Source organism: Myxine glutinosa, chromosome 2 (assembly GCF_964187855.1).
Source record: "Myxine glutinosa chromosome 2, kmMyxGlut1.1, whole genome shotgun sequence".
Classification (NCBI taxonomy): domain Eukaryota; kingdom Metazoa; phylum Chordata; class Myxini; order Myxiniformes; family Myxinidae; genus Myxine; species Myxine glutinosa.
Window position 1 is genome coordinate 217,608,609 of NC_136262.1, and position 18,058 is coordinate 217,626,666.

The 18,058-nt window shown below is 47.0% G+C and overlaps 1 protein-coding gene across 2 annotated transcripts in view; it reads left to right on the forward strand.

Annotated features, from left to right (window-relative positions):
- Nucleotides 1-18,058, forward strand: part of LOC137420825 (talin-2) — a 432,847-nt gene that overhangs the window by 213,611 nt on the left and 201,178 nt on the right. For both annotated transcript variants that reach the window (XM_068106240.2, XM_068106243.2), the window contains exons 16-20: nt 8,582-8,690; nt 11,370-11,578; nt 13,095-13,193; nt 15,859-16,026; nt 16,567-16,873. In XM_068106240.2, the coding sequence (XP_067962341.2) occupies nt 8,582-8,690; nt 11,370-11,578; nt 13,095-13,193; nt 15,859-16,026; nt 16,567-16,873 (892 nt within the window). The remainder of the gene's footprint in view (nt 1-8,581; nt 8,691-11,369; nt 11,579-13,094; nt 13,194-15,858; nt 16,027-16,566; nt 16,874-18,058) is intronic.

The window sequence follows — 18,058 nt, forward strand, 5'->3', positions numbered from 1 at the left end:
TGCTGGGCCGTGCTCCATGCCAAATCTCCAAATTCCTCGTCCGCGGTTAGTGGCAAAATTGGCCCTCTCACCCGGGTTGCCCGGACGACGAGAATCGGGGCAGAATCGCCCAATTGCTCCCTCTCCTCGTGTCTCGCACAAAATTTACAGTTTTCCCCCAGACAAGGACGCCGAGAGAGTGCGTCCGCATTACCATGGGCCTTCCCGGCCCTATGGGCCACATCAAAATCGTACTGCTGCAACTTTTACAACCACCTTGCAATTTGGCCCTCCGGTTCCTTGAACCGAAGGAGCCATTGCAAGGAGGAATGGTCAGTTCTAACCAAAAATTTCCGCCCGTACAGGTACGGGTGGAAATGGTTCATGGCAGCCAGCATGGCCAATAACTCTTTGCGAGTGACGCAATAATTTCGCTCGGGCCTACTTAAGGCCCGACTATAGTAACCAATCACTCTCTCCACGCCCTCCTGTGTCTGAGACAAAACTGCGCCCAATCCTTCCTGGCTCGCATCCGTGTCCAGGGTAAATGCCCCGTCACTAGTGGGGTAAGCTAGAAGGGGTGCGGATGTTAGACACCCCTTCAATTTTTGGAAGGCCTCGTGGCACTCCCGTGTCCAATTAAATCGCGTCCCCTTCTCCGTAAGCCGGTGGAGGGGACGGGCCAACTCCGCAAATTTCGCCACAAAGCGCCGGTAGTAGGAGCAGAGTCCCAAAAATCCCCGCACCTCCTTGATGGTACGTGGTGCGGGCCACTCCTCTACCGCTTTAATTTTGTCTGGGTCCGTTTTTACCCCCTCGCGGCCGATCACGTGACCTAGATAGGCCACCTCCCTTGCAAACAAAGTGCACTTACTCGGGTTCAGCTTCAACCCTGCCTGTCTGAGGCACCCGAACACCTGGTCCAAATTAGCTACTGCCTGGGGGAACGTTTTGGCATGTACTAGGACGTCATCCAGGTACACCAGGCATGATTGCCATGGCATGCCGCCTAGTACATGCTCCATAAATCTTTAAAAGGTGGCGGGGGCGTTACACAAACCAAACGGCATCACAGTAAACTGATACAGTCCCTTACCTGTGGAAAATGCCGTTTTCTCCTTCCCTGCCCTATCCATTTCCACCTGCCAATACCCACTCTTGAGGTCCAAAGTCGAGAACCAATTTGAGCCCGCAACGGCATCGAGGGTGTCATCAATTCTTGGCAGGGGATATGAGTCCTTGAGTGTCACGTTGTTTAGCTGGCGATAGTCCACGCAGAACCGCGTGGTCCCATCCTTCTTTTTGACCAGCACAACAGGTGACATCCAAGGACTTCCCGAGGGCTCGATCACACCTGCGTCGAGCATTTTTTCAACCTGCTCGTCAGCTTCCGCCCTCTTGCTCCAAGTGAGCCGTCGGGCGGCCTGACGAATAGGCCGGGCCTCACCGGTGTGGATCTGATGTTTCACCAGGCCCGTACGTCCAATATCCTCGGTGGACAAGGAGAAGAGGTCCAAATGGGACCCAACCAGTTTGTGTAAGGCCTCCCTCTGGGTACCTCCCAACTCTACACTACTACGATTTACCATCTCGTAAATGGGATCGGGCCAATTCCTAGAACTTATTGAAGGCTCCCCCAGGGGCCGGCTCGGCTGGACGTTCTCGCCCCTCACTGACGCGACTTCTCTAACTGGGGTGCAGCCAGCTACCTTCGTGCCCCTCACTATAGTGCGTGGTTCTGTGCTAATATTAATTACTCGGACGGCCACCACCGGCCCGTCCGTTTTTACAAGGGTACGGCCCACGATTAAACCAGGTATGGATAGCGCTGCCACCGGTTCGACCAGGCCGCAGGATTCCTGCCATGTCGGGCGAGCTGACCATCGGGCCGGCACGATGGCCTCGGCCCCTGGAGGGATGGTCACGGCCTCAGGAGCCTCCAGCTCCACCCTCTCGGCCGTGCTCACCCCCTCCAATGGTAGCTCCTCCACTCCCCATCGCAGGATCCCCCGACTCAAGTCGATTTTACAACCGCTGGCAGTCAACAAATCCAACCCTATTAAGCATGGGTCGCACACCTCCGCCACCCAAACCTCTATCTCTTGCTTTACCGATCCCAACTTGAGGGTCACAAAACCACGCCCTATGATCGGAGCCGTTGCCCCGGTAGCCAACTGCAAACTATGATTTTCCAGACGCTGGATTTTACCCCAGCCGTCTGCACTCGAATTAAGGACCACGGGGCTGATGATCGTGGCGCTGGCTCCCGTGTCCACCACGGCGTCTACCCCCACGCCGGCAATTTTGCACCGAATTGTCAAACTACCCGTCCCAATTCGGCCACAATGAATGACCTGTCGCGTCAACGAGGGCTTCTCCCCATCCCCTACTGCCGAACACCACCCTGCATGCCCGGCACGTTCTAGTTTCCCGGGCCCTGGCGGGGGGGTGTCTGAGGTCGGCTAGGCCGATCTATACGGGGCGGAGTTGAGGGCATCGGTTGGCGGGAAACGTCCCGGCGCGGAGCTCGACACTCCCATGCACGGTGACCCATCCGAGCACAATTATAGCACCTCACCTGGTAAGGTGCTTGCCTCCGGTATTCCAAATTCCCCCCCCTGTATGTCCGAATTGGGGTACTCTGTCGGGGATTACCGGGTGCCACCGCTGGGGCCGCCTGCCATGGTCCAGGTCCCGCCAGGCGCCGATCCACTAACCTCTGGACCATGCTCTCCAGGTCAGGGCCCCCGTCGGGGGCGGGCCCCCTTGGGGGGCCGCCCCCCATCACGGGCCCCATCTGACGCACCGCCACTGCGTGGCGCTCGCCTCCCCGGGCCAGGGGCCTCGCTGCTTCCCAACGGGCTGCAGCGTCGGCCGCCTGACTCATGGTTTGCGGGCGCCACATGGCGAGCTGTTGCCGGAGCTCCAGATCCGGAAGGGCCTGAATAAAGTGATCCAGCGCCAGGCTTTCCTGGGAACTCGCTGCCATGTCCACGTGTGCAATCCCGACCGCGCGGCGAATATCGTGAGCAAGTTCCCCGATGGTCTCCTGGGGCTTGCGTTTTCGCTGCGCAAGTTGGGCTTTAACAAGCTCGCTTTGCTGTTCAATGCCGAACCGATTAATTAATGCCGCACGGAGAGCTGGCAGGGTGAGAGCACCCGGTGGTAAAGCCGTCAGCACCTCCGCCGCCGCACCGCGCAGTGCCCCCACCAGGTGTACTCCACCTTCGTCCGGATTCCAACCGTTGCCTTTACACACATACTCAAACTGCGCCAGGTACGCCCTCAAATCACTCTTGCCGTCATACGGCGCGAGTGGGACCTTGTGGGTGCCTGAAGGTCGGACCCCGCGCGTCACTCCTTGTGGGATCAACGCGGGACCAACCCGTTCGGGCTCCCACAGTACGTTATTTCCGGGGGGCTCCCGCGCGTCCCCCGTCCCTCCAAACACTACCCCTCCTGGTGTCGATGCCTGGGTCGCCCCTCCGCAACCCGCTACCCACGCCATACCCCCACATCCTTGCTCACCAGCACCCCCCTCACTCCCCATAGCCAAACCTCCTTGCACACCTCCCCTGTCCATCCACTCCGGACCAGTCATACCACTTACCATTGGTCCCTCACGAACACCCGGGTCTACACCACCCCCCAAGCCGACTGAATCTCCCCTCACATCATACACATTGCCACTCACCTCCGTGCTTCGTCGTCGCACCTCCTCTGCCACCTGCAAACTTTTTATTTGGTTAGTGAGCACCTCATCATGATTTGAACACAGACCTTGTACATATTCCATGACTTCCTCCTTTATCTCCCTCTTAGTTTCCCTCCGTCTCTTCTTAATTTCACTCACCCCCTCTTCCACCTCCTCTAATTTTTCCTTTACCTCCTTCATCTCCCGGTGCGCCCCCTCTATCTCTTCCTCTAACGCCACCTTAACCGTTTCGATGTGCGTCCTCACCTCTCGGTCCTTCGTCTCCATCACTTCTGTCACCTCCTCCAACTTCTTCGTCAACCCCTCATGTACCATCTGACATTCCTTTTGTGTTGCTATTAATTCGTTTTTAATGTCCTTTTGTGTCGCTTTCAAACCCCCGATGATTGCAGTGTTCTTTTCCACTTGGTCCGCTAGTTCCCTTTGTCCGACTGTCAGCTGTTCTACTCCCTTCGTCAGATCTTCTATTCCCCCCTGTAACTTTGCCGTATTATTTCTCACCTCTTTCTCCATACGCTTCTCACCTCGCTTTACCGCCTCGCGTAGCCCCGAAACCTCCTCACCCACACCTCGTCGTATCTCCTCTTTCATCTCCCCCATCTCTTTTGTAGATGCCACCCTCATCTGTCCCAATTCATCCCTCTGAGCATCCAGTTTACTTTCTAACCCGATTTGCACCTCCTCTATCTGGTTTCCCATTCGTTTGATTTCCCTGGCAGATTGTTCCCCTATTTCCCGCAATTTGTCCTCCATCCTATTTTCTAGCCCCATTAACCCATTTTTCATCCCCTCTATCTGATTCTCCTGGGCAGCCATTCTATTTTCCACCCCCGTTAACCCATGTCTCACCTCTTTTATCCCGTTGTCTAACCCCTCAAAATTATTGTCTAACTTCCCAAATTTCTTGTCTAACCCCTCACCAGTACCCCTCGCTTCGTCCCTCATTACCCCCATTTGGCCCTCCAATCGCTCACCCTGAGCATCCATCCGGTTCCCCATTTGCTCACTCTGAGCCTTCATTTGCTCACTCTGAGCATCCATTCGGTTCCCCATTTGCTCACCCTGCAGTTTGAGGGACGCCTGCATTTGCGCCATAAATTGCTCCATGAGGGCCTGCATTTGGGCCATCCCTCCCACTTGTGCAGCGGGTGCGGCCGCCGTAGCCATGTGCGAGGCGCCATTTTGTGCGTCTGATATTCCCTCAACCGCCTCCTCATTGCTCCCCTCCATTTGATCCTGGGTTACTCCTAACCCCTCTTCTAGCTCTCCCACCGGCATCCCGTCGCCTTGACCAGCCATGGCGCGATTTCAAAATTCGGGTTTTGCTTTAAACAAAACAAATTTCGGCAGCTCGTAATTTTGACCAAATTTTTTTCTAGATGTTTTTTTTTTATTTTAAAAAATTTGGTTCAGGCCCCGAATCTCACACCCAGACACCAATTGTTACTGTAATAACACAATTGGTGTTCCAAAATTTGGGCCTAACAAATTTAGTCCCAGGTCCGAATCCAACTCCTGACAACCAATTGTTACAGATCGCGGTTTAAGATGTTAGTTACCGAGCGGTTTGGTATTGCCGCGACCGTTACAGGATCCCTGACTCACCCGATTCACCCAGAACTTTGGCCGTATCGCACCGTAGCTGCTCAATGAGGGGAAAAGACGAAAACGACGCAATGCAAGAGGAAAAGGAATCAAACGAGAAGACGTACAGACGAGTAATGGGGTTTATTATTTACACACACAAGCAAAAAGGAGCAATCAAGTTTTATTTACAACACATAAGACGCAGGTGACACAGTGCAAATTTTAGCTTACCTACAGACTTAATTAAATACCCAGGACAGAACAAACAAGACACTGACTCACGCGGGGAATGACAGGAACGGCAGGAGGTGGATGGCTGGAGGTGAACGCTTGGTGGAGCCAACGCGGAGCTTGGTGGAGGTGAACGCTTGGTGGAGCCAACGCGGAGCTTGGTGGAGGTGAACGCTTGGTGGAGCCAACACGGAGCTTGGTGGAGGTTAACGCTTGGTGGAGCCAACGCGGAGCTTGGTGGAGGTTGGTGTGACGGGTTCTCTCTCCTTCCCTCACAAGCTTCAGGACTCTTTCTCCCTCTTCCTTAGTCCCACCCAGGCCAACAACTTCCTCTCTTGCTTAGTCCAACTCAAGGCCTTTCTGTCTTCTGCTCTCCTCTGTAAAAGCGCATCTCTCTTTGGACACGCCCTGCCTTGGGTTATATAGGCCCCCGCCCCTCAACCTTTGCGAACCTCCCCGATCGCTCTTCCTCCGCCCTCTCTAGCCAAACCCCTGGCTCATGGTTGGTCGAGTGGGGCTGGCTCACTCCTCCCCTCTATGACGAGGTGGAGACACGCCTTTCTTCCCCAACCCTGCCTCGTGGCCAATGGTGGTTGAAGAAAACCGCCCAAAATGCGGAAGGCAATTGGAAGGGAGGTTTTGGGAATGGGAATGGAAGTTTTGGGAGTGGGAATGAAGGGAATCTATCTCTTTCACTGGTGCAATGGAGTATTTCTATTAATGGGAGACACAGCCTTATCCTAAAACACAGAATAAGATATAACTATCGAACATGGATATTCTATGATTGGCTGACGTGTATGCTTGTGGACTAATTATGGAACGCCCTTTTGATCTTTACACAGCTCCGGAGGCAGGAGGCACCGAATAACAATAACAACAATAATAATAATTCACACCAATTTACCACAATACAACACAATCAAAAAATATATACAGTCCTCATATCCGCAACAATATATATATATATATATATATATATATATATATATATATATATATATATATATATATATATATATATATCAATATATGTGGGAAAAATTACGCTCCCAAACCGGGAATCGAATCGGAACCCAGGTCCTCTGGTGAACCGTACTAGTGCTCTGCCAGCTGAGATATCTACATGACCCCCAATCATGCACACAATTTTCCCACATATAGCATTGCCACTCTCTTTCCTACACTGCTTCCGGGGCACTCGCTACCAACCATATGAGCAATAACGGCCTGCTCATGAGAGGGTCTTCCTCCAATGGGGGGACAAATCCATGTCTGCTATTATATAGACAGCACTGAGGTGCCTGGGCATGTAATTTTCTCACCTATATCAATTGGTTATTTATCATCCTGTTAATTTCTATATTTGCGTTACTACGCCCCCTATGCATCATCACGATGCAAAAAGGAGTGGTCATGATGCAATCCACCGATCTGGGCTTTATGGCAGAGTGGCCAGACGGAAGCCTCACCTCAGTGAAAGACACATGAAAGCCTGCTTGGAGTTTGCAAAGAAGCACCTAAAGGACTCTCGGACTGTGAGAAACAAAATTTTGTGGTCTGATGAAACCAAGATTGAACTGTTTGGCTTCCGTCTGGCCACTCTGCCATACAGCCCAGATCGGTGGAGTGTTGCAGTGATGGTTGTCCTTCTGGAAGTTTCTCCCATCTCCACACAGGATCTCTGGAGCTCAGCCAGTGACCATTGGGTTCTTGGTCACCTCTTACCAAGGCCCTTCTCCCCTGACTGCTCAGTTTGGCCCGGCGGCCAGCTCTAGGAAGAGTTCTGGTTGTTCCAAACTTCTTCCATTTAAGAATTATGGAGGCCACTGTGCTCTTGGGAACATTCAATGCAGCAGAATTTTTTTTTGTAGGCTTCCCCAGATCTGTGCCTCGACACAATCCTGTCTCTGAGCTCTGCAGGCAGTTCCTTCGACCTCGTGGCTTGGTTTTTGCTCTGATATGCATTGTCAGCCGTGAGACCTTATATAGACAGGTGTGTGCCTTTCCAAATCATGTCCAATCAATTGAGTGTACCACAGGTGGACTCCACTCAAGGTGTAGAAACATCTCAAAGATGATCAAGAGAAATGGGAGGCACCTGAGCTAAATTTCAAGTGTCATAGCAAAGGGTCTGAATACTTATGTCAGTGTGATATTTCAGTTTTTTCTTTTTAATACACTTGCAAAACTTTCTAAAATCCTGTTTTCTCTTTGTCATTATGGGGTATTGAGTGTAGATTGATGAGGGAAAAAATGAATTTAAACGATTTCAGCATAAGGCTGCAACATAACAAAATGTGAAAAAAGTGAAGGGGTCTGAATATTTTTTGAATGCACTCTATGACAGGTTCGACGATATGTTTGGCATGAACGGCATATAAATCAACATGGCAGAGTGTGGGGAGTCAGCCGTTGTACACCGTAATGACATCAGACGTAATAAAGTCACCCTGTCATGTGACCAGATTCTCAGCTCTGATTGGTTTATGTTTGAGGGGACATACATACATACAGATGGACAAACACTGTTTAGACGGCTCTGCCCGATGGGCTATGCCATAAAAAATTCTCCTAACCTCACTAAAATGTTTTATCTTTGTGGTGCTAATTTAATAAACAGGCTGGAGAGTGTATATTTGGTGTTTATAATTAGATTGCTGCTCATGCAGAGTGCTTTACAAAAGGTTTATTCATCAGTTGACAATGATATTTATAAAAGAGCCTTTCGTTTCTCTCTTTCCTGCCTACCTCACTATCCTTGTGGACCAATATTGACTTGTAACTATTAAGTGAGTATACTAGTGCTATTCGTCCCATATTGTGGTAAGATAGTGCTGTTCTGGCATGTGGCCATGATTCGTTAAAGCCAGTTTGTTGGTTACAGTTTGAGTAGCTCGATGGTTAAGTCGTGATCATATTTTCCTCTTTGTTCCAAGAGAACTAACAGGAAGATCAAATCAGGTTCCATGGGTCATCGTGCCATGATGGCCTGGAAATTGATCGTTTGGCGTGATGAACAAGAGCAGTGTTTATTGACCCCCTATTTGTTTGACCTTTCATCGTCAGGCATCGAAAACCTGGCGCCGAAACAAGATGGACGAGTCCAAGCATGATATTCATTCCCAGGTGGATGCAATCACGGCGCACACTGCGTCAGTCGTCAATCTGGCTGCAGGTTGGTAACGGCAATCTGGCGTCAATCGTCAACCTAATATCCTTGTGTTTATTGGCATGGTTACGTGGCATTTGTGTTGTTATTAATCGTAATTTGATTGTGATTTATTGTCCAGAAAATGACTTTGTTAACTTCTTTTACAGCTTTGCCCAACACTCACTTTACTTGTAAGATTTTGTGTGTACTCGTTTTAAAATCCTCTTCCAATAATGGTGTATTTAAGGAAGAGTTAAAGTACATTGCACTTTCATCCTAATTTTATCCACACCACCATGTTTTCTATTGCCTCGCTTCTTCTGACCTCTCTTCCTTTCATCGTCCCTAAGCCCATTCGGGTCACACAAGTTATTCCCAGAATCCCATGCCGAGTTACCCTCCCCAATTCTAGAATGAACACACTCACCTCTATTGCCACACCCTCTGTTGTCCCATCTGTGGACCCGAGTCACTGTGTCTGTTGTCTTGTGCCCCTCCCTCCAGTCTTGCAAGAGCTTCTCCCATCCCCATCCCTACTCTTTTATACCCACTGACCTCCTCCTCCCTCCCATTGACACCTTCCTTTCTGCCATCCATCCACTCACATGTGATGTCTTTGTCTATCTATTCGTCTTTTATCCCTTGTCAGTCTGTGAACCTGCTGCCTTCTGTCATTTAGCACCTTCATGAGCCTAGATTTCTGTTAAATATAAAGTTAGCATCATGCTCCAGAACGCTCCCCCAGCCCTGTCTGTGCCCTGTCTGTGCCCTGTCTGTGCTCTGTCCCCCAAATATTCCTACAGGTCGCACAAGATCTGCCTGCAACCCTCTTATGGTTAAACTGCCAAAATCAAGACTCTCTGCTCACCTTCACTCCTTCATTCCTCTTTTCTCCCACCTCTGGAACAAACTCCCTCACTCTTCAATCCCAATCCTCCCTCCAGGTCTTTAAAACAGCTGTTCACCACCATCTCTTATCTTCCCCCATCTAAAACCTTGATCTTTTCTACCCCCACTAATTTCACCCCAGATTCACTTTTTTGAAATACCAACTTCCTTCCTGGAAGTCCTTGCAATGTCCTTGTGTTTTATACTTCTCCCAACCCTCCCCCCTTCCTACGCCTCCTCCCCCCAAGCCCTCCCACAGATCTCCCGATGTCCCTGCTCTCAAATGTTGTGTTTGTGTGCTTCCCCTTCTCTCCCCATGTTGTCTACCGCTACCCTTATTATATGTTTTGCTTGTCTGTTTGATTTTTTGTATGATAAATGTTAGCTCTTTCACGAGCCTCGATCCTGTACACAAAAAAAAAAAAAAACTCACTAACTTCCTGCTCTGAATACCATGGATAATGTAAGTGAGCTTCTCCCAGTCAGGGAGGTCAGGTCAGGGCTCAAACCAGGTGGCCACTTATTTTTATATGGGACTGTGGTGGAGCTTAAATGAGAGAAGGACAATTGAGAAAAAAAGGAGAGATAATTGCATAGATAAAGGAAGGGAGGGAAGTGTGGAAAGAGAAGGAAAAGAAGGTTGGAAGAAGACCGGCATAAAGGGAGGGAATATAAAGGGTATGAATAGTGCAATCTGGGATAAGGGCTGTTTAAAAAGTCCTGCATTGTATGCATGTATAATTAATAAATAAATGTCCCCCAATAATAGCTCTTGAGGCTAAACCATCTCACAGTAGAGGCTAGAATGCTCCAAGACAGCATCTTTGGCCCAGTCCTATTCCTAGTATACGCTGACCTCTCTGATGCTCTGGAAAACACTTTCCTTTTTGTAGGTGACTCCACATTATATCCTTCGATTTCTCATCATCCCACCGATAGGCCAACAGCAGTGGCATCCCTCTCTGCTTACATAAGCGTTCTACAAGCAACCCCATCCTTTTGTAAATCGCAAACTCGAGGTTTATTGCTCGCCTCCACTCCTTTGTACCTCTTTTATCCCACATTTGTTGAACCTTCTGCTTCAGTCTGTTCAAACCCACTCTTCCATCCAGGGCTTCAGAATGGTAATACCTCTCCCCATATATTGGGCAGATGACATGTTCTTCTCTCTCCTCTTCCTTTTCATTCATTCCCTTGTATTGCGTCCACATGTCCTAACTTCTAATGCCTTGCATGTCCTACATGTCCTAACTTCATGAGCTCGACTTTGTATGCAAAAACAACAGTCACCATCTTGCTTATCCCAAGACTTACCATGGAGGCAGGTATATCCGCTTACATGATCTATTTTTGTTGACCAGTGCTTCTCACCAAGCTATACCATGGTTGAACTGGATATAGTTGTAGTGATTTGTTTGAAAGCATCATTATTTCAGGATAATTATGATTGCAGATACATTGTGGTCATTAATGCTGCATTTAGATTCCAGAAATGGGAGGGGCTGGTGAGCAAATCCAATGGAACCAATTGTTACAGAAATTGAATAATTGGTCCAAAAACAAAGAACACAAACCAATTATTTTTTTAAATGATAAATGATGTAAAGATGGCCCACACTGTCGAAAGGTAAAGAACCATGGCCATCTCTTGCTCCCCCCACCCACTCCCCTCACCCTTAGACCCCACCCTTTGTTATTGTGCGAATGCAATATGTAGTTATAGCGATCAATATAATAGTTTGGGCCTGATATCCAATTTTTATTTACTTCATTGCACAATGTATAACGACAAAGCCGTTTCTCTGCGACATCCAGGAGATCCAGCAGACATCGATTACACAGCTGTGGGTTGTGCCGTGACATCTATCTCATCAAACTTGACTGAGATGTCTAAAGGTGTGCGCCTCCTCGCTGCCCTCATGGATGATGAGGGGGGAAATGGACAGGATCTGATGCAGGCAGCACGTAATCTGGCCTCTGCTGTGTCTGATCTGCTCACCACCATCGATCCCAGCACAACTGAGGTTACCTTGCAGCCTGGCACCATGTGACATTTGTAGTTTTATTTCAGCTTTTACCGACATTACCCTAACATATTAACCTGAATTTTTTTTTTTTCATCACTTCCATAATTCTTTCCTCTTCACTTTCTTTGGCTTCACCTGTAAGCACTATGACAACCACTTGTTAAAAGGTCTGATCAACATTTTTGGTTTTCTTTCTTCATTACACCATTTTTAGTTATTGTTTGATAGGGCTTGTCCATATATTATGTAACTAGCAGTCACCCGTTGAAACATCAATGGACCTAGATGCTTTCAATAAGGTCATTTGAAATGTTAGAGCTATTTCGCGATAAAATAATTGCAAGAAATTTAATTGTGAAATTACGATACCGGGAATATAACCCCCATTAAACTGAAATGTTATTTCTAAAATTAAAACCATATAAGATACATAGCTGCACCTTGCCATCGGTCGGGGGTTGAGGGTGGAGTTTGTGCCCATTACCTGACGCTGGATATCCCCAACACACCGTTTTGAAAAATATTCTCATATTGATCTGGTCATACTTTTTTTTTTTGTTACACTAGCCCCATATAGCATTTCTGCAAAATATTTCGGATTTTCGATTTTGTTTAGACCCTCCACCAGGATTGGGTAAAATCCAGCACCACTGCCAATGGGTTGCTTTGGCCAAATGTGAGATTTTTCAAATTTTACAAAAGTAAGAACACTTTCTTTTAGTAATTTAGGGTCACTGATTCCAAAAATTTCCTCTAAACGGTGTTGGGATCAAAATTGGAATTTTTTAAAAGTTCAATTGTTGTGAAAATTGCGTTAACACTAACAGCAGGAGGGGGAATCGAGGAGGAGGGGGAGGAGGGTCCAGATCCAATAATTACCTCTGCCATCCGATATAAGGTCCGGTTACATTTTCACCCCTGTCTGTCTGTCTGTTTGTTTGTCTGTGAGGAGAATATCTCAAAAAGTTGTGGACTGATTCGGACGAAATTCTCGTATCCGGATCCATATCCGGATCTTCACCAAAATCTAATCATTTCACCCTTGTCACATACCCTACCTCTCCACCAAATTTCCGCCTAATCCATTCACAACCTTTTGAGATCTATTTTGCAAACAAACAGACAGCGGTGAAGCCATAACCTCCATCCACCTTTGGTGGGAGAGGTAATTATTGATCAAAGGCTCATCAATGATAGCTTTGATAAAGACAGAGACAGAGAGGGAGAGAGAGAGATATGTTTGTTATACTGTATCTTTGTGCATATACAATAACTATTAAGCTTTGATTCCACAGGCACTGTGATCCTCCTGAGTGTTTAGCTTAGCCCAAGTTTGGGCATCACAGCCTAGGTTTGAGCATTACAGTCCAGGTCTGAGCCTCATGTACATTCTTGGAATCTGTGTGTATGGGTCAGGCTGAGCTTGGTCCCAGCTCTGGGCTCCGTGGACTGTGAAAGATGTTTGCACTGGGTTTGCAGTGACTAACGGACTGCTTTTGTGTTGGATAAATAGCCCCAGCAGAGTATGTTGACGGCAGCGGGTGGTGTGGGCCATGCCAGTGGGGAGGTGCTGCGTGAGATCGGGGAGGATGAAACTGACCAGAGTTTTCAGGTTTGTTTGACTGTCATGCATCTGCTTTCATCGTCACTGAGGGGGTTGAAACCTAAGTCTTCTGAAACGTAGAGCTTCTGAAATTTGCATATGGCAAAGTCTGGTTTACATCACAATTATTCTCGGTGTTATTACGTGTTCCTCCCCGACTTCCTGGTCTCGGTATACCTCCGAACCCCTTGAGGAGCCACGGCAGAAAAATATGTTATCCTGTGTCAAAAATCAATGTACCCCGGTTTAGAATAGGTACACCGTATCCCTGCACATCGTAAGAGGCGACCAAGGGTTGGCGTCAGGAAGGGCATCCGGCCATAAAAACATTGCCTCAAACAGGGAACCATGATTGTCATGGTGCCCGCAAGGCTAACCCCCGCTCTAGCGGGGAAAATGGCCTTAAAACGATCATTCATTCATTCATTCTGTGTCAAAAACCAATGGTGAAACCACACCAATTGCAAATAATACAAACACCAATAATACAAACAAATATTGTTTTAAAATCACACAAAAATAACAATATAACAATAATAGGAATCAAGAGTACAATCAATATCTCCTATGATGGGACCATCCGCTAACATGCATGAGGTAACTCACTGTGCTCCAAGTGAGTGGAAAATAACCTTCCCCAGTGTCTCTATATTCCCGTCTTCGAGCTCAGAGTTGGTCCCCTCCAGTGATCCACAGAACGATGTCGAATCGAAACCAGAATCTCGTTCAGAGGACAGGCACAGACACGCCGCCCAAAACGGCACAAAGGCGCACGCGGCCCAAAGCGGAGAAAATGGTCACGTGGTTAAAGCGGCACCAAGGCGCACTCACGGCGACTGGGAAATCCAACGGCACCCTCCAGGTATGAACTTTCACTGTTCACGGTCGGCGAGCCGCAGAGTAATCGTCAAAATCCTCAGTGCACACACACACACCACAGATACGTCTGAAAGCGGTGGAAACGGTTGACGAAGCAAGGAAGGTCTGCTCGACGCGCGAAGCGCACGAGTCAAAACGGCCGACGGCTCGTGTTTCTCGAGTCGTCACGACCCAGCGATGATTCTTCGGAATCTAACGCCAAACCTGACACGCAGGATGATCCGTCACAGCAATAACAACTTTATCGCAGGAATTCCTTTTTCCCAGGAAATCCAAAGTACGTGACTCTTGCTTGACAACGTTCGTTGCAGACCGTAAAGCAACCAGCTTCTTCTCCGACTCTCTCGCTCCGCCCCCTCCTCTCTTCTCTGCCGTCGTCTTCCAGTTCGGTTTCCGGTATCATTTAAAGTTAGCCTTTTTAACTTTAGATAACTGTTCATGAATAATAACCCTTTTGAGAATAATAATAGTACATAATATCAGAAATATGTCAAGTGGGTGAAAACCACAACAACGGAAGTTACGAATCCGTAACAATATATATATACATACACACATATATATTGCAATGCTTGATAATGTGGCAATGAAAGTAGCAGGAGAAATCAGACTGCCGTTTCTTTAGTCTGTCAAGAGGGCAGCTTATAGACAAATCATATCATCCCCCACTTCTGTTTATTGTTTTTGCAAAATCTAATTGCAATCAACCCCCTCCATGCGTCCAACAACCCCTTCCCCTTGAATTTTAGGTCAACCTGCACCTTGCCCCACCTCTCTCTCTGTCAGTTTGTGACTTCTTCCTCTAACAATTATCAATTCAATGAGCCTTGACATGTTTATAACAAATGAGAAATATTAATGAATGAAAATTAAAACATTTTTGTTCTTTAAAAATGCACCACAAATGTTCAGGTGTGCCAATGAAAGTTCATTGTTGTAAATTCCACCAACTATTTACCAATTGGGGGCTATTACAAAAAAAAAACCAAAAAAAAAAAAAACCTCGGTTCCAGACGTTATTAGCGAAGTATTAGAATGACCAGTTCTGTCTGTCTCTGGGTGTATCAGTCTTTCCACACCATCATGGGTAATGTATTGTCATATCTCGGCTAGTCCTGTACCGATTGTAACCAAACTTGATAGCATAGTCGTATGGGTTAACCAGAATGTGATATGTGGCCGGCTCCATGGCCATGATATGTGACAAAGATGACTGAATACAAACGGACGTAGATGGGCTTTCAATTTTCACATGCTTTCTAGTTTGGGTTGTTTTTACGCTTTTACATGCTGTGTTTTGTATGCAGTGTTGAGGCTCGTGGAGGAACTAGAACACAGGAACGAATCAGGATGTAACGGAACAAAAAGAAAAATAGAAATAGAGGAGGAGGAGGGAGAGGGAACACTCCAACAGCAGAGTTGAGGGACAAAACAGATGGAGTCTTGAAAAAATAATGACTATGGGAGAAAATGAGGGCTCGGGGAGGACACAGAGTGCGAACAAGATGGATAAAGCTGCAAACTTTCAATCACAATACTGCCATCCTGTTATGGTTATGATAGAATACTGTATTTGCTGTTGGTCGGGAAACAAGCAGTCTATGAAACGGATGAGCCATATCAAGTTTCAACTAACTTTTAGTAACTTTGCATTTGTATATGTGAAGTGAACCTTGCAGTGAAGAAAGCTAACTTTGGCAATTTTACATGAACACAGTTTTGGAAAATTTGAGTTCACTCCATCTGTGCCACAAAGTAACGTTGATAAAGATCGACATTTTTTTGTAATCCACAGGACATGCTCATGCAGTTGGCCAAGGCAGTGGCAAATGCTGCAGCTACTCTAGTGCTCAAAGCCAAAAATGTTGCCCAGCACACCGACGACCCCCTGCACCAAAACCACGTCATCTCTGCTGCCACCCAATGTGCCCTCTCTACATCCCAGCTGGTGGCTTGCACAAAGGTGGAGTTAATCTTCCTTTTCCCCTCGTTTCATTTTTTTAATGGATAATGGTTGGTAATGCCTTTGTCAACTTAAGGTCTGGTCTACCTTATAATAATCGTGGTTCAAACAATCCTTTTACGCACATTCTATATGGGCTAAGAGGTTCAAAAGTTTTTTAAATAACTAAGGAAAGGTAATCTGTGTTCATAATATATGTATATGTAAATTAGTATTTTTTCCAGCACTGGCCTAAATAACCTGCTCTCATAGATAATGGAACATTGAAGGAGTTTAAAGCTAATGTCTATGCATGCAGATGAGGAAATCAGAGAAACTTTCATCGTCAAAGTTTCAAAGCATGGAAATACTAAAGGCTAAAACAGTAAAAGTACTCTATATTATGGAGTTATAGGTATGAGAGAATTCACTGGGTATTAACAGAGGAAAGAAAGGCTGTGACATAATAGTGCATGCCATGGAGCCATACATTTTATATCTGGTAGACCTTGATAACGATCATGCATTTTGCCTTTTCTGTCCACTTGTCCTTATGTACAGGTTGTGGGACCTACGATGCGAGCACCCGCCTGCCAGGAACAACTGATGGAAGCTGGAAAGGTAGTGGCGCACTCGGTGGAGGGCTGTGTCGAGGCATCACAAGAGGCTACGGATGACGAAGAGCTGTTGCGGCAGGTCGGTGAGGCGGCTTCTGCCGTTACGGATGCTCTCAATGCTCTGCTGCAGCATATCCGCCGCTATGCTCGTGACATTGCTGGCAGTCCGCTGCACATGCAGCCTTACGAGCAGGCCAGCGATTCGATCCTTACGGCAACTGAGAACATCTTCGATTCTATGGGAGACGCTGGTAAATAGTTATTCAGCTTTGATTGTCGATGTTATTGCAACAGCCTGTTGTATTGTACTCTTATTAGATCATCTCATCTCGATTCTCGAAGAGATGCCATTATAAAATGGGCCGTGATCTCTGTCCGTCAGCTCGTCCGTCCGTCCGTTAAACTTGTGCTACTTTTGCTACTCCTCCCTTATCACCCGGCTAATTGTTCTGAAACTTGACACATGAATACAAAGCAGTAGCCCGCACAATCACTCAGGCTTAGATTTTTCGATTTTGCATCACGGGAGCTCCCAAGGGCCCCACTTGGGGGCTATTTATTTATTATGTACTTGCGTGGATTGGCTCGCCATACTTGCCTCACCACACGTCGCTACAAAGGCACAGGCTTGTTTTAACTATGGATAATGACTGCACATGAGTTGCTATGTTGTCATGATTTACACCAATCATAATACAAACATTCCTTTTGTACAAATTTCTTTGTAATATTAGTGACATTATTTATTTGTAATTTATTTGTAATCTAAAAATGTCCAAGTGGTTTAAAGCTCTAAATGGTAAAGGGTCCAAGCCTGTCTGAAGAGTATAAAGGGTCTACATAGTGTTAAAGTCTAAGGGGTCTAACGGAGCTTTAGGGCTTTAAAGGTCTAAAGATTATTGGGGTATAAAGTGTATAAATGTCTAAAGGGTGAAGCGATCTAAAGGTGTCTAAAGTATTGCAAGGATCTTAAAGGTAAAAGAGGTCTTAAGGGTCTTGGGGGTCTTAAGGATCTTGGGGTCTTTAAGAGTCTTTGCGTTTTTTTTGTCTTCAGGGTATTTAGGGTCTTCAGCATATTTAAAGGTCTTCATGGTCTTTAATGGTCTTCAGGGTCTTTAATGGTCTTCAGGGTCTTTAATGGTCTTCAGGGTCTTTAATGGTCTTCAGGGCCTTTGGGGTCTCCAGGATCCTCTGGGACTTTGAGTCTTTGGGGTCTTTAAGGGTCTTTGAGTCTTTTCGTTCTCCTGGGTCTTTTGGGACTTCAGGGTATTTGGGGGTATTTTGGGTCTATGGGGTCTTTTATGCCTTTGGGGTATTTAAGGGTTTTTGGGGGGTCTTCAAAAGTCTAAGGGGTCTCAGCAGTCTAAAGGGTAGAAAGGTACATACCAACAATGTGCAATTTAAGAGGTACATAATTAATAGACAGGATACAACTG